Source organism: Podarcis filfolensis (genome assembly GCF_964270895.1).
Source record: "Podarcis filfolensis genome assembly, chromosome: 2".
NCBI classification, from domain to species: Eukaryota; Metazoa; Chordata; class Lepidosauria; order Squamata; family Lacertidae; genus Podarcis; species Podarcis filfolensis.
Window position 1 is genome coordinate 118,362,371 of NC_139605.1, and position 16,113 is coordinate 118,378,483.

Below are 16,113 nucleotides of genomic sequence, written 5' to 3' on the forward strand. Positions count from 1 at the left end.
AATCTACAAAGCTGTATTTTTCACTCTCCCTGGTTCTTGTTTTTTAGATTGTTAATGGCAGGGGTTCCAACTTGAATAAAATATTGGGAGGGGGCAAGTAAGCCCCGCCTCACGTAATTGATCACAAGATGCTGCACATGCACTCCAAAATGCCCATCAACTTTGGGGGCAGCCCCCTTTCTTCTACACAAGTCGGAAAGCTAACATTGAAAGCTGTTGAAATGGAATGTGCAGTAAATATAAATGTGTGTGTGTACCCTACATTTTCCCCCTACAAAGCATGTGCTCAAAGCAGCTTACAAATGAAAAGCAAACATAAAACAATGATGAGCCAACCATTAAAAGACTATTATTATTACTACTAATAATAATAGGTCATACTCAGGATAGACCTGTTGAAATCAATAGACCAATATTTCAGTGGATCTATTCTGAGTATGACTAATTCAAAATAACAATAACACATGGTAATATTGTTAAAATATGCAATAGCTTGTACAATATTATTTCCTGATATACCTACAGAATGGGTGAAAAGTCTCCAGCATCTCAAAGAATGAAAATTACAACTTACACATTTCTTCAAATATTTTCCAGAATTCAAATACATTCAAATACAGCCAAACGCATCAATAAACACAGATAAAACTTGCATAGGTTTAGAAAGATTTCCATAAATACATAATTTCACGTATATTTATGCTCTTCCCTGAATTATGATCACAAGGGGAAAGTGGACTGGCTCAATGAGAATTAGCCAATGGGTGTGGCAGGCAGGGACACTATATTGCATGTCCAGCAGCATCTGATGACTAGACCTGCAAATCTACCAGATAACAAAAGGAGGTAATGCTGTGTGTGTTTTTTCCACCCTTTTCTTCTTTTTTAAACCTTTATTTTTGCAAAACGTTTTTAAGCATGCTTATGACTAAGTGTCTGCATGCATGTGCATCTCTTCCCTTAAAATCACCCCTGCCATCATTGCAACGTCCTGTTCTGTAGCAAATTGGGCCATAAATTTTAGTGGCCTTATCACCCCCTTCCCTCTTTCATCTCTCTCCACTATGGGCCTTTCCTGCCAACTGATAGGCAAATCTATCAGTTTCGGATTCTCTCAGTTTCTCACAAATTCAGTTCTCCATGTTTCCACATCATTTTGCAATTATCATTTTGACTCAAGAAAACCACCATTTTATAGTTCAGATCAGGAAAAATAAATACAGTAAATGGACAAAAGTACAAAGATTCACAAAATGTTTAGTTGCATCCCCCCCAGAAAAAAAGCACTGATTATAATTATTATTAAAAGTCTTCATGCAAATTCATCAGCATGCAAATTTCTCCTAATATACAAGTTGATATGCAATTTTGCCTAACACACACACATGGTTACAAAGCAAACACATTTTTGGTATGTTCTTTTTGCTAATATATGAATTTATGTGTACATTTTAGCAATGACTTCTTGGAGGAAGAACTGCATTACAAAATTCAGAGAAGCGTGAATTTTGAAGGACAGCTTTGCTTTGCTTTGCTTCACATATCATTTCAGAAAATGAAATAGGTGAGCATGAGCAACTTTGGTTCATTAATTCCAGTGGGACTTCTTTGAGTAGCAGTTAGTTCAATTCAACCAGCTGTGACCCAGACATTTTCCTCTCTTTACTGGTGGGCTTAGCTGATCCCCTCAGAAGACAGCAATAATTACCGTATTTTTCGCTCTATAAGACGCACCAGACCACAAGACGCACCTAGTTTTTGAAGGAGGAAAACAAGAAAAAAAATATTCTGAATCTCAGAAGCCAGAACAACAAGAGGGATCGCTGCGCAGTGAAAGCAGCAATCCCTCTTGCTGTTCTGGCTTCTGGGATAGCTGCGCAGCCTGCATTCACTCCATAAGACACACACACATTTCCACTTACTTTTTAGGAGGGAAAAGGTGAGTCTTATAGAGCAAAAAATACAGTATATTTTTAAAAAACAATCAGGGAGGAGCTTGACAAAGTCCCCCAAGTCTGAGTTCACTATAGACCCCTAGATACCCCAAACAAAACAATAATATAGCTGCCAGAGAAGAGAGAGAGACAGAGACAGAGAAACCCAAAGCTACTAATAATAATTAAGCAAGCCTTCGAAAGGGCGGCAGCAACAGATCCTATAATCATAGTTTTTATTGGTAGATGAAGCTGGGATGGCAACAAAAACCACAAGGTTAATTATAGCATCTGCTCGCTTCACTATCCCTCACAAGGGCTTAGATACTTGGCTTGAGCATCGTGATGGTCATCAGTCTGTAGTGTAGCCTGTTAAGCAAGCATCACGAAGCGTCCACCATACTCAGGAATGTGCTTCTGGTGTGGTGATGACATTTCTGCAAAAGCTTCCATGGTGGTTAATGAATGTTTAGTACTCAAGAGCTCTTCTCCCTGGATGTCTTCACTCAAAATGAGCTAGTTAGCCAGCCTGCAGATTTTGCAATTAGGTTGCATGGAAAGGTTCATAAACGCCTCCTTTTTAGAAGGATGGGCAACTGGAGTGGGGTTCTGCCTTGGCCCAGGCCTAATATTGTGTGACACAGATCCATGGCTGCTTTATAGGAGACTCTTCACGTGCTCACTCAGAAGGGGAGCTGCCAGTGTTTCGCCTGGTTATTAAGCCCATCACATGAGAAGCCTATTGCCCAAAATTCCCAGCTCATAAATGCCTAGAAATTGCTATTCCTCCACAACGAAGCCGCCAAACCCAGCTTCCCAAAATGGATATAAAGGACGACTTGCCCTACTTAAACCCACAAAGCCTTTGCCTCTCCTCTCCCCCTCTCCTCCCCCCTGGATTGCACCTTTTGCAATTCCTTTCATCTGCTTTTGCTCCAGCTCCTCCAGGCAGCAATGTCTTCCCACTGTGGTTCTGGATCTGATCCAAAAAATTACAGCTCTTATTCTGAGGTTCTGCCCACCAAAGGAAGCCAGGGCCTTATGAGCCAACCTCTTTGCCCTCCAATGGGTATTGGGATATATTATGGAGGAGCAGGTGGCTTTAGCAGCAAGAGTGTTGGCACTTATGGACACAACCTTTCCACCGGTAGCAGAAGTGGCCGTCGTGGTGTTGTTGCTGAGCATAGCTATCGTGGCACTGGATATAGCTGCAGCTTCATGGATACTGGAAGCGTCATGACCGGTACATCACGCGCCATCGCTCCTGTGATTTGCAACAAGTCCCTGCTGCAACCTCTGAATCTGGAGATTGATACCACAGCCCTAGCAGTGAAGTTTCAAGCAAAGAATGAGCTGCAGAGCCTCAATAGTAAATTGGCCTCTTTCATTGACAAGGTGAGCTGTGGGAGGGGTGGGGGGAAATAGGTATCAATCGGGATCTATCAGAGGAACACAATAGAATGGTTATGGTGAAAGGAAGTCAGATTAGAATGAGATTCTAATGCCAAGTTTTAGGCAAAAGGCCTAGCAGAACAATCTGGAAGAACTTGACATTCTTGACCTTATTCTTGCAAATGCTACTGATGTAAAGGCCTTTATGTTCTCTCAGAGCAATTAAAAGGGAATTGGACAAATGTCTTGCACAAACATTGAGCAAGGTTTCGTTATAGAAACGTTTGTCCCTGGACAGAAAAATTGTTGACCTTTTTTTTTTTTGCCAGAGTTGTTGACTGTTTCAGAGTGAAGTAGGCAACAGTGATATAGGCCAATATGGGCTGCCATACGTCCGGATTTTCCCAGATATTTCTGCAATATTTCAGCCCGGACTTGCAGCTTGCGGCTACAGTTTTCTGGAAATTCTGGATGTATGGCAACCCTATTTGGCCCAAGTATGTGGCAAATGTGGGGATGCGGGTGGCGCTGTGATCTAAACCCCAGAGCCTAGGACTTGCCGATCAGAAGGTCGGCGGTTCGAATCCCTGTGATGGGGTGAGCTCCCGTTGTTCAGTCCCAGCTCCTGTCAACCTAGCAGTTTGAAAGCACATCAAAGTGCAAGTAAATAAATAGGTACCACTCTGGCGGGAAGGTAAACGGCGTTTCCGTGCGCTGCTCTGGTTCTCCAGAAGTGGCTTAGTCATGCTGGCCACATAATAATAATAATAATAATAATAATAATAATAATAATAATAATTTATTATTTGTACCCCGCCCATCTGGCTGGGTTTCCCCAGCCACTCTGGGCGGCTTCCATAGAAAACCAAAAATACACTAAAATATCACAGATTAAAAACTTCCCTGAACAGGGCTGCCTTAAGATGTCTTCTGAATGTCAGGTAGTTATTTATCGCTTTGACATCCGATGGGAGGGCGTTCCACAGGGCAGGCGCCACTACCGAGAAGGCCCTCTGCCTGGTTCCCTGTAGCTTTGCTTCTCGCAATGAGGGAACCGCCAGAAGGCCCTCGGCGCTGGACCTCAGCATCCGGGCAGAACGATGGGGGTGGAGACGCTCCTTCAGGTATACTGGGCCGAGGCCGTTTAGGGCTTTAAAGGTCAACACCAGCACTTTGAATTGTGCTCGGAAACGTACTGGGAGCCAATGTAGGTCTTTCAAGACCGGTGTTATGTGGTCTCGGCGGCCGCCCCCAGTCACCAGTCTAGCTGCCGCATTCTGGATTAGTTGTAGTTTCTGAGTCACCTTCAAAGGTAGCCCCACATGACCTGGAAGCTGTATGCCAGCTCCCTCGGCCAATAAAGCGAGATGAGCCCGCAACCCCAGAGTCATTTGTGACTGGACCTAATGGTCAGGGGTTCCTTTACCTTTATATGTGGCAAATGTACTGTACTGACCCTAGAGACAGCTTATGTCTGGGCCTTGTGTTACATAATGACCGCTCCCCACATCAAACCACGCCTTTTGCGCGGTTGTGTGCAGCCCCCCCATCCCGTGTGGCTCCCAGCAGTACAGCCTGGATATGTGCGCCCCCCCTGGCTGGACACCTGCAGGTAGCCATCTACCTTTGCCAGATACCCAATCTCAGCTGGGGGGGGCATTGCCAGGAGACAGTTGGCCAGGTAAGGGGAGGGATCGACCAGCCCACACAACAGTGGGCGGAACTTACCTGGGAGTTCTCAGTTGGCTTCTTTTCTGGGGTTGCAACAGCAAAACTGCCATGGGCTCCTGCAGTTTCCAACAAGGACTTGCAATGCTCCTACACAGGCCTGATGCCCAGAATTGTCTAAGGGACAGGATAGCCTCAATGGACCTATTTGAGACTAGAGGAAAATTCTGTTTGGGTATAAGTTTTTCCCCCAAGTGTGCCTCAAACTCATTTCCCATATGGCAATTGCCTACATGACCATCGCCTCCATGTAGGAGGTCAGCATGTGAAGGACACTTGTTTACCACCATGATTCATAACAAATGCTTGCATGTCTATCCCACCTTTGACACATTCTCTCAGCTCTGTGAGAACTGCTTTGCCATGGGTTCACCTCAAAGCACTGCTATAATGTTTAATGACCCACAACCACATGGGGAAAGCCATTCACACAAGCCTCTCCCATGGAATCAACATCCTTCATCCCATCAGAGTGCTGAGTCAATGGGAAAAGCACATACGAACAGTCTTGTTTTCATGGTTGCAAGCCTTTACTCACAGGATGAACACATGTTAGAGCAGCTCCCCCATCATGGCTACCCTGTTTAACGAGTTTAACACAGTGTATGTGCTATGTGTAGACACACACTAAGATACTGTGGGAAGTCATGAGGAAATGTTATTTGTTTGCTTGTTCCATGTATGTCCCACCATTCATCAGTTCCACTGATCCCAGGGCATGCTACATCTTTGCACATTCTATAATGATGCAATGCATCATTTTATATAAATAAAACATCACTATCCACTTTACCACGGACGTAGCTGGCACTGTGGGTTAAACCACAGAGCCTAGGACTTGCCGATCAGAAGGTTGGCGGTTCGAATCCCCGTGATGGGGTGAGCTCCTGCCAACCTAGCAGTTTGAAAGCACGTCAAAGTGCAAGTAGATAAATAGGTACCGCTTTGGCGGGAAGGTAAACGGTGTTTCCATGCGCTGCTCTGGTTTGCCACATGACCTGGAAGCTGTAAGCTGGCTCCCTCAGCCAATAAAGCGAGATGAGCACCGCAACCCCAGAGTCGATTACAACTGGACCTAATGGTCAGGTCCTGTCCACTTTACTGCTTTGGCTCTTTAGAGCCTATCGACTTCCTTCCCTCCCACCTCACGGCTTTCAAAATTAACATTTATATCATTGTATTTTGTACATTTCCCAATTCTAATTACAGTACACTCATTACAAAATAGCTCAAATTAAAAAATAAAATTAGAAAGAGAGAAAATTTATCATTATAAGTCTTCAGACAACCCTGCTAGTGATGTTAATTTGTTAATTGCTTAATCTGGGTGAATCATTGTATTTTAATATTCTGTTGGAAGCCGCCCAGACTGGCTGGGGAAACCCAGCCAGATGGGCAGGGTATAATTAATTAATATTACTACTACTACTACTACTACTACAAATATCATATAAATTTACTCCAGTCCTTTTGGAATACTTGATCATGCTGGTTTCGGATTTTTCCTGCCAGCTTCGCCAGTTCTGCAAAGTCCATCATCTTCATCTGCCGCTCTTCTTTCATTGGTATTTCATGTTGTTTCCATTTTGGGGCTAAAAGAATTCTTGCCGCAGTTGTTACATACATAAACAGTCTTTTATCTTCCCTTGGTATCTCTTCACCCACTATACCCAGCAAAAAGGCTTCTGGTTTTTTAACGAAAGTATTTTTAAACATTTTCTTTAACTCATTATATACCATTTTCCCAGAAAGCCTTTACCTCTTTACAAGTCCACCCCATGTGGTACCTTTCCTTTCTTTATATTTCCAGCACTCATTAGTTCTTGTTACAAGTAATATTAATGATGCGGTAGTAGGATTGCTCTAGACTATCAATAGTGACTGGTGGAAAAATTTACTTGGCCCCCCACAAAAGGCTGTGGTTTTAGGCTTCACTGAGAAACAACAATGATGCTTGCCTCGTTTCAGGAAGGAGGGAATTCCACAACCAAGGTGCCACCACTGAGAAGGCTCCCTTTCATGCCACCATGCCATGGGCCTCTCCTGGTGGTGGAACCACTAGGCGGGACTCTTCTACAAATATTAATGAATAGGCAGGCTGATACTGAACAGTAGGTTGACACATGAGCAGTTGTCACATCTTTGACAGTGCACATGGTCAGCACGCTAATCCACACAAGTAATTGTTGTGTGTGAAGTGCTGCTTAAGTCATTTACAGATAGCTTGGCTGGCAGTGCAAAATTATGGAACGTTTACTCTGGTCCCCAGGTCAACCTTGTTTCTTACATCACCATTGTGGTGCACAGGCCTGTCGTCTCTGTGTTCCTACCCCATGGATTCTAGTAATGTCTGGATGGAGGTAGGGGTGTTGAAGAATTCTGAGTAAAACGGAAACAGAAGCAGAAATGGCCAGTGTTTGTTTATTTGTCCCATGTTCGGAAGAGCCACAAACATTTTCCTTTTGGGATTCAGGTCCGATTACTGGAGCAGCACAATCTGATGCTGAAAACTAAGTGGGATTTTGTGCAACAAAAGAAACGTTGCAAGAGCAACATGGAGCCCCTCTTTAATGAACATGTTGGTCAACTCAAGAAGGAGCTGGAGTGTCTTGAGCGTGAGAGAGAGAAGCTGCAGGCTGAGCGCAACACTTTGGAGCACACTGTGGAGGGCTATAAAGCGAGGTGAGCTCTAAAGATGTCTCTAAAGATTTCACATTCCATGTTATATAGAGCACCCATAAAGAAATAAGAAGATGTGTGTGTGTGTGTGTGTGTGTGTGTGTGTGTGTGTGTGTGTTGAGAGGCATGGAAAAAACATTGTGGGGGGAAATTCAGATTTACCGCATAATGTAAAAATCACAACATGCACATGGATTTATACCCACCTGAGGTCACAAGAAAGAATCATCTAGTACTTTCTTCATATTTCCGTAAGCCTCACAAGAATCCTCCGGCTTTCTCCCTCCCCAAAATGATCTCCTTCAGATGTTAGAACCCAACTCCCATCAACTCCAGACAACATGGCCAGTGGTCAGGGTTGATGACAATTGTTACCCCAAAATATCTGGAGGTTGCAGAAGACTGCCATGAAGTGTTGTGTGGTTATAGATAGATTATATCCTTTTAAAAGGGACGCGGGTGGCACTGTGGGTTAAACCACAGAGCCTAAGACTTGCCAATCAGAAGGTCAGCGGTTTGAATCCCTGCGATGGGGTGAGCTCCCGTTGCTTAGTCCCTGCTCCTGCCAACCTAGCAGTTCGAAAGCACGTCAAAGTGCAAGTAGATAAATAAGTACTGCTCCGTCGGGAAGGTAAACGGTGTTTCCGTGCGCTGTTCTGGTTCACCAGAAGCGGCTTAGTTATGCCGGCCACATGACCCAGAAGCTGTCTGCAGACAAACGCCGGCTCCCTCGGCCAATAAAGCGAGATGAGCGCCACAATCCCAGAGTCGGCCAAGACTGGGCCTAATGGTCAGGGGTCCCTTTACTTTTACCTTTATCCTTTTTAAAGCTTCTGTGTGGATTTTATAACTTTCCCTAAAAATGTCTTTCCAATATCTAATTCTTTATGAATTGCTATTTTCTTTGGTGTTTTGTTTTAGTGTTTTTCATTGTTTAAAAAATATTTTGCCTTATTGGATTAGGTACGAGGAGGAATGCAACAGGCGCACGTCTACAGAGAATGAGTTTGTGCTACTGAAAAAGGTTATGCACAGCAACATTTTTGTCAGAAGTTGCAATTTTTATCTTACTACCTATGTAATCACTTTATTTAAAAACTCTGAAGTGTATTTATATAATCTCTGTGTTTGCCCTGAATTATTGAGGGTGATCTGGGTCATGATTATTTCACTTTTCCGATTGCACCATTAATCAGGCTTCTCAAGGCACACCAGGGATTCCCTAAGTTTCCAAGTGGCCATTGCTATCAAAAACAAAACGCACAGCCATTCCCCTCAGGGAACAAAGCTAAGCTAACTAGGAAAATGCCCAGAGTTCATAACAGAAGGGGTGGATGTGTTGCTGGGGGGACGGGACTTGTTTGTCACAGACAGGTTGAGCTTATGAGAACAGAAAAATGTTTTCCGAGAGCACTCCAATTAAAAACTGCTTGCTTTTCACATAGCTCTATTTCAAGGGAGAGATCTCCATGCAAATATGTGGGTGAGGGCAGAAGCTAAACCACACCAATGATTCTTGGGTTCCTAGGGGACCAATTGCCACTTTTGCCTTTTGAGCTTCATGCCTCATCCCATTCCTTGTTCCAGGTGGTAAAATGTGGTACAAATCGCTGTGGTTTCCTTTCTTTTGCAGGATTTGGACTGTGTCTATTCACACAAGGCAGAACTGGAAGCCAAGGCAGAAAGTCATATGAAACAAATCAGCTTCTTGAAATGTGCATATAAACAGGTGATAAGGTTTTCTGCTATTGTGGTGAAGCATTCTCACTCAGTTCTCTTAAAGAAAGGTCTAAAACAGTAAAACACAAAGTTCTCTTGGCTCCCGGGATGTAACCAAGATCTTTGCTATTGGAAGCAAAAGGACATGATGGTAGCCCGTTCACCCATTCTAGAAGCTGATTGGACTAGCAGGCCACATTGGCAGGGATAGATTTAAAGCACTATTATATAAAGCACTATTTCCAGAACTTTAAAGGAAGGCCTAACATATTACAGAAGCTGTCTAGGCCTTTGTGTTGTTTACCTACCTACTAAATCTAATTTTTTTTTGTTGTTGTTAGATTAATACCAGTATGATTTGTTAAAACCCAGGTTTGGTCAAAAGCTTCTAAACATGAAGTTACTTCAGCACTTGTCTCAATTCCTGGTTACACATACATAACTGAGACTTCACATACTATGTCACTGCAGGAAATTTGTGAGCTCCAAAACTGCATTTCTGACACTTGTGTTCTGGTGCAAATGGACAATAGCCGAGGCCTAGATATGGACCAGGCGATAGAGGAGTTCCGGCGTCGATATGAAGCAATTGCTTCCAGAAGCCGAGCTGAGGCTGAGGCTTGGTTCCAGTGCAGGGTAAGGAATTGGGCAGATTTCGCTCCAGTGATCCTTTCTCCTACATCAGTGGTGGGGAACCTGGAGCCCTTCAGATGTTGCTAGATTCCAGCTCCCATCAGCCCCAGCCAGCATGGCCAACTGTCAGGGGCGATGGGAATGATAGCCCTGCAACATCAGGAGAGCCACAGGTTCCTCATCCCTGTCCTTGGGGAAACATGGCCGAATTGTTGCCTGCTCCACTTCTTAACCAGTTATTTTGTTTTTCATGGTAGTATGATGAGCTCAGGACAACAGCAGCGAAACGCTGTGACGATCTACATAACGTCAAGGAAGAACTTCAGGCTCTGACCCGTGTTGCTCATAGGCTGGAGTCAGAAATTGCAAGCGTCAAGGCTCAGGTAAGTTTAATGCAGGGATGGTGAATTTGTGGTCATCCAGGTGTTGAACTACAGCCCCCATCACCATCCCTGACCATTGGCCACGTTGAATGGTGCTGATGAGAGTTGGAGCCCAGGAAGAAGTGGAATGTGACACGCTCCCCTCCTCTGGTCCATTGGTTTGTCTATTCAATAGACAAGTTTAGGCAGCAAACCTGAATATCAAGTGCCACATAGAGGGGCATTTCTCAGGAAGCCCTCACAAATTTTGAAAACAACCTAAGGGCAGATACAGATGTTCCCCACAAAGATGTGTAAGCTGTTTCCCTGTGATCCCTTCCCGTTTCATCCCGATAACGTCTGGTTCCAGGAAACTTTGGGGTTGGATCCACTTATTTTTATGTGTTGCTTTCTTAAAAGCATTTCCTAAACCATTTAACATGTTGCAAAATCTCAAAGTGGTGTACACTATGTACAATATAGAACAACACCCATGGAAACAAAAATACAGCCAAAAACTGTATAAAAAGATAGAAAAGGAATTAATAAGCAAATGCTACCCTCTCTCACGGATGGCATTTCATTGACTTGCTTTGGGAACAAGAGCAGGGCAGGGAGTTGCGAACTCTTTTCCTCTGTTTTCCTGACGTAAATTTCACAGTACCAAAAAAGTGCCATGTGCCTTGCTAGAGAAGGCAGACATATATGTTACTTAAGGGATCATCTTACCTCATATGTTATGACTTGATCACTTCAGTCTGCAGAACTTGCACTTTTACGAGTGCCACACAATGTCTGTTTGCGTTTCTGAGGAGGCGTACTTTGCAATTCGCTGACTGTTGACAATAGTCAGGCACCATCACTGCATTCTTTTGGATACCGGCTGAAAACATTTCTGCTTCGTCAGACCTCTCCAAAAACATGATTTGCTTATAATGTTTTATCGGGCGTTTTTAAATAGATGTTTTGAACAGTTTTGAAATGTATTTTAAATGCGTTTTATTTTATTCGTAGTTGTATTTTTTTTAAAAAAAACCTGAAGATATGTCTGCTTTCCTGAGCTTCTTTGGGAAGAAGGGTGGATAATGAGGAGGAGGAGGAGGAGGAGGAGGAGGAGGAGGAGGAGGAGGAGGAGGAAGAGGAGGAAGAGGATGTTTCCCCAAAGTGTGTAACTTTAGATGTGGAAAATGACACTGGGAAAGGATTACCCCCTTTCCTCCCAGGGCAACTTTCCAATTCAGCTCATATTTATTTTATTAAATTAATACCCCTCTGTTCAAATATATCACCAGGGGAGCTTACAATAATAATAATAGTACATTGGAACAATAATAACAGTACATTGGAATCAGATACAAAGTGCAAATCTCTTTACTCTGTGTATCCACACAACTGCTTTTAAGTAGTAGTGAAGATGGCAGGAGATCTGATAAAATGCGATATACTAGCCCTGATCTGGAAGTTTCAGAAATAATAGCACACCGGAGCACTGCAGGATATCACAGCTTGCCAATGGCTCTCTTCATATGGAACAAATGTTGGCTTGGGTCAAACTTCCAAGCACACTGAGGAAGGTCCATAGAGAAATGTCCTGTGCATTCTGCATTGACAGCTTCGCAAATTGGAAGAGGAGGTGTCTGGAGCTGAGGAACGCGGGGAGATGGCGGTGAAGGATGCCAAATGCAAACTGGCAGATCTGGAGGAGGCCCTGCACAAGGCCAAGCAGGACATGGCTAGCCAGCTACGGGAATACCATGAACTGATGAACATTAAGGTGGCTTTGGATATTGAGATTGCCACATACAGGAAGCTTCTTGAAGGAGAGGAAAGTTGGTGAGTGTAAATTAAGCTTGTTAAAAACATTCGGTGGGAAGAATCCCAAGCAATATGTCTTTTCCTAGTATGATTCCAACAAGGGCACTGGCTCCTGGTAGGCAGATATATATTTTTAGGGGGCTGGGCCCCCTCAGTGCTCAGAGGGCCCCTGCATGATGTCAGGACATTGTATCTGTTCTCCTCTGGAGAAGGTGGAGCCTCTGCTTTCCAAACAATATGTTTGCTTTACCCCCTATGTTCAGAATAGAAATGAAGTTATTTGCACAAAATTCAATGTGTGGCAGATTTCCAAGTCTGAAATAATTGGGTTCAGGCATTTGAATTTTGAAATATCAAAATGAAAAGTTTCATTATGGAAATGAAAGTTAGGTGCTACAATATGAGGGCTGTTTGTTCTCTTACTAAAACAGACTCCCACTCCAGAATTCATCTAAGATTTCAGGCTTTGAAATTGGACATTGAAATATAAAATAGATCCATTCTGAATGCTGCATCTTGACAAAATCTAGAGATAATATTTGAAAGGGTTATAACATTTATAACAAGTATTTCCCTTCCAGTTTGACTTTTAGACCTTCAGGGTTTTTTATTATCTTTTTTTTCTGGTACACATTATCCTTTCATATACTCAGAAACAGAACGGATATTTTTTTAAGCACTTTTAATGCTTTAAAAGGAGCTGCAAAGGCTAATTCACATGTTGTCCACTCACTTATTGACTATAGTTATCAAGAAGTGGCTTGCATCTGTAAAACAGCCATCACAGGTAGGATATCTGCACAAGCTCATTGGGGGTGCCAACTTGAATAAAATACTGGGAGCCCCAGATGCACACACACCATTTGAATGCCAATGCCCATCAACTTTTGGGAGGCCTGCCCCCCTCAAATATTTTATTGGTGGGGCCAAAGTGACCTCGGCCCCTAGGAGTTGGCTCCCATGAGGCCCATTATCAGCACCCAGCCTGGTAGGGGAAATGCTGTGGTCCATGGGCCCTGGACCACAGCTGGGGCTGCTCACTGGCTGCAGCCTCACTCAGTGATTTGCATAACAGTACCAGGCTGAGCACAGCCTGTCTCCTTAGAAAAATTACGAGCAAAGGGCCCATCAGGGTGTCATTGGGGTGGTCTGGAGGGTCCCTTGCTCAGGTTCCCCCTCATAACTGGCACCAGCCTTGCTTCTGCATGATGGTTTTCAATAGAGACATTTCAGTCATTTGACTGTGAGTCATCAAGTGACAATGACCACTAACACATCAGTGAGCCCTAAGCACCTCAAGCCTGTTGACCATAGACAGAGATCTGAAATGGTTCTTCTTTTTTTCATTTCTCACTAGGTTGAATGAAGGGGAGTGTGCTGTGAACATCTGTAAGTAGCTTATAAACTGAGATAACTATATGACAAGTACTATGAGACCCTAGTCCACATCCTCTTGGTGGTTTAAAAAGGAAGGGTGCTACAGCACACACACACCCAAATCCAGGGCCATCTTACCCATAGCCGCTAGGGGTGCGGGGCATCTGGGCGCCGGGCTCTCAGGGGCACCAGGCTGAGAGTCCGGGGCCCGAGAGTTGAGTCTGGGGAAGAGCCAGCCTGTTGGTTGGAGTGCTGTGGTGGGCACTTCTTCTGCGGGTGGCTCTGTGCCACGAGTTTGGGGGTGGCCAAGCCAGCGAGACGCTGAGGCGACCGACCGGCTCCGCCCTCCTGCATGCCTGGGACTGGGCAACCTGTGGAGGGGCGCCAGGCAGATCTTTGCACCTGGGTGCCACAAATGCTTAAGACAGCCCTGCCCAAACCCACACATATTTCCAACCCAGTCCCTTCCTGGACCCTCAAAGTATCCTTCCTAGGGCTAAAACGTTTACTCAGTTGAATAATTAGACTGGTGGATTAAAAACCTTCAAACTGTTTAAAAACATGCCACTATTGGATCACTATTGCTTACTTCTTTAACAAGCTTTACTAGAAGCACTTGCAGAACTCCAGATTGCAGGCTCCATTTTAGAAGAGTGATTTCCCCTAAACTCTTACCAGTGACTCTTCTAAGAGGGTGCCTGTGGCTATGTGTGTGCCATCTAAACATTCCAGTATAATTTGTTTTCCTTTTGGAATATTGCTTTTACTCCAATTGAAAGTTACGCAGATTTCATTGATGTATTTATTGATCAAGTACACAGTCGAATCAAGTTCAGCATTTGAGTTTTAAAAGGAGATTTATGGATTGGGTGCACAGCACTAATCCCCATCCACCCACACCACAAAGAGGCAGTAAGTGTGAGACCAGTGTAAACCAGCCACCAGCTTTGCCACCTTAAAAACAAAAAGTGCCTTGTTGCATCAGTTCAAAGCTTTATCTTGTCCTCCGGGCATTCCTTCTCCAGTGCTGGGCCTCCAGCTGCCTATAAACTCATAGATCATAATGAGACCATGAGAATCTGCCTTATACTGAAATATATATATATATATATATATATATATATATATATATATATATATAAATAAATAAAAAAGTCCAGTAGCACCTTAGAGACCAACTAAGTTTGTTCTTGGTATAAGCTTTTGTGTGCATGCACACTTCTTCAGATACACTGAAACAGAAGTCACCAGACCCTTATATATTGTGGGAGGGTGGGATGGGGTTTTTCTCAGGAGGGTAGTAGGAGATGGGTGATTGCCTCAATGGTAAACCTGTTGGCGACAGTTAACAACTGCAATTAGTCCTACAGGAAAAAGCAAGGAATAGTATGCAGATGATTAGCATATGTAATGAGACAGGAATCCAATATCTCTATTAAGACCAGGTCTCTCCATAGTTTGCAGTTTAGTGATAAGCTGTAATTCAGCAACTTCTCTTTCAATCTGCTTCTGAAATTCTCAGCTCCTTTGAGATCCTGTATTGAATGTCCTGGGAGACTGAAGTGTTCTCCTATTGGCTTCTCTGTCTTGTCTTGTCTTATACTGAGTCACACCATTGGTCCACGTGGCTCCATGTGAACTAGTAGCAGCTCTCCACAGTTTCAGGCAAGATATGTCACCAACTGCAGATTTTGGGGACTGAATCTGGAATCTTCCGCATGCACAGGAGATGCTCTACCCCAAAGAGACTTCAGCAGGACCAGGTGGCTATAGGCATCGTTTGTCTCTAACATCTGTCATTGGTAGCATACTGCTTCTGCATATGGAAGTCCCATGCTTACCCATTAGTATGTCTTACAACTGGCCTTGATGGGTCTACCCTACATGAATTCATCTTCTTAGATACTTGGCTAGCTGAGATCACTGAAAGCCAGGAAGCTTCCATAAAGAAGTGTGTCCTTATTTTGGTAGGAAGCTAAGTCTAGATTCCCTAAGAAACGTAAATGTGCTGTTCTCTTTTCTTCCTCCTCAGCTGTTCAGAGAAGTGAGGGGGCGATAGTGAGTGATGGTGGCCCCCACCGTGGACCAGGAGACACACATGGAAGCAGCCATAGAAGTGAAGGTGTTTGCAACCGTGATAGGGCCAGCTCTGGCAGCAGCACAACCACAAGGAGCGTCCAGACAAGTGGTGGGGATGTTCGCAGTTCTTCTTGCCCAGTGACACATGCCCCTGCTCAGGGCTTCAGTGGTGGAAGTACTAAGACCACCACATTGCGCTTTGTGTCCGCTAGTTACTCATGTGGGCCACCACATTGAAAATAAGGAGTCTTGTGTAGATGAAACACAACTGTTTCTCAGCTCCTGATATCAGAAAAAGAATGTCTGCTTCTGTCATTGCTGAGCAAGAATCAGGGGCCACTTGTTGATGATTTGGGGAACAAGAAGTGAGATATATAAATTTGAAAGTGGAAAAA

General features: G+C 43.9%; 1 protein-coding gene across 1 annotated transcript; it reads left to right on the forward strand.

Moving 5' to 3' along the window:
• The first annotated feature begins 8,866 nt into the window (after positions 1-8,866).
• On the forward strand, positions 8,867-16,113 carry LOC310755943 (keratin, type II cytoskeletal cochleal-like). The gene is made up of 7 exons (XM_083599489.1): positions 8,867-8,880; positions 9,367-9,462; positions 9,924-10,088; positions 10,343-10,468; positions 12,060-12,280; positions 13,620-13,651; positions 15,672-16,113. Exons 2-7 carry the CDS (start codon positions 9,424-9,426, stop codon positions 15,953-15,955), a joined length of 867 nt encoding a protein of 288 aa, XP_083455615.1. The 5' UTR covers positions 8,867-8,880; positions 9,367-9,423; the 3' UTR covers positions 15,956-16,113.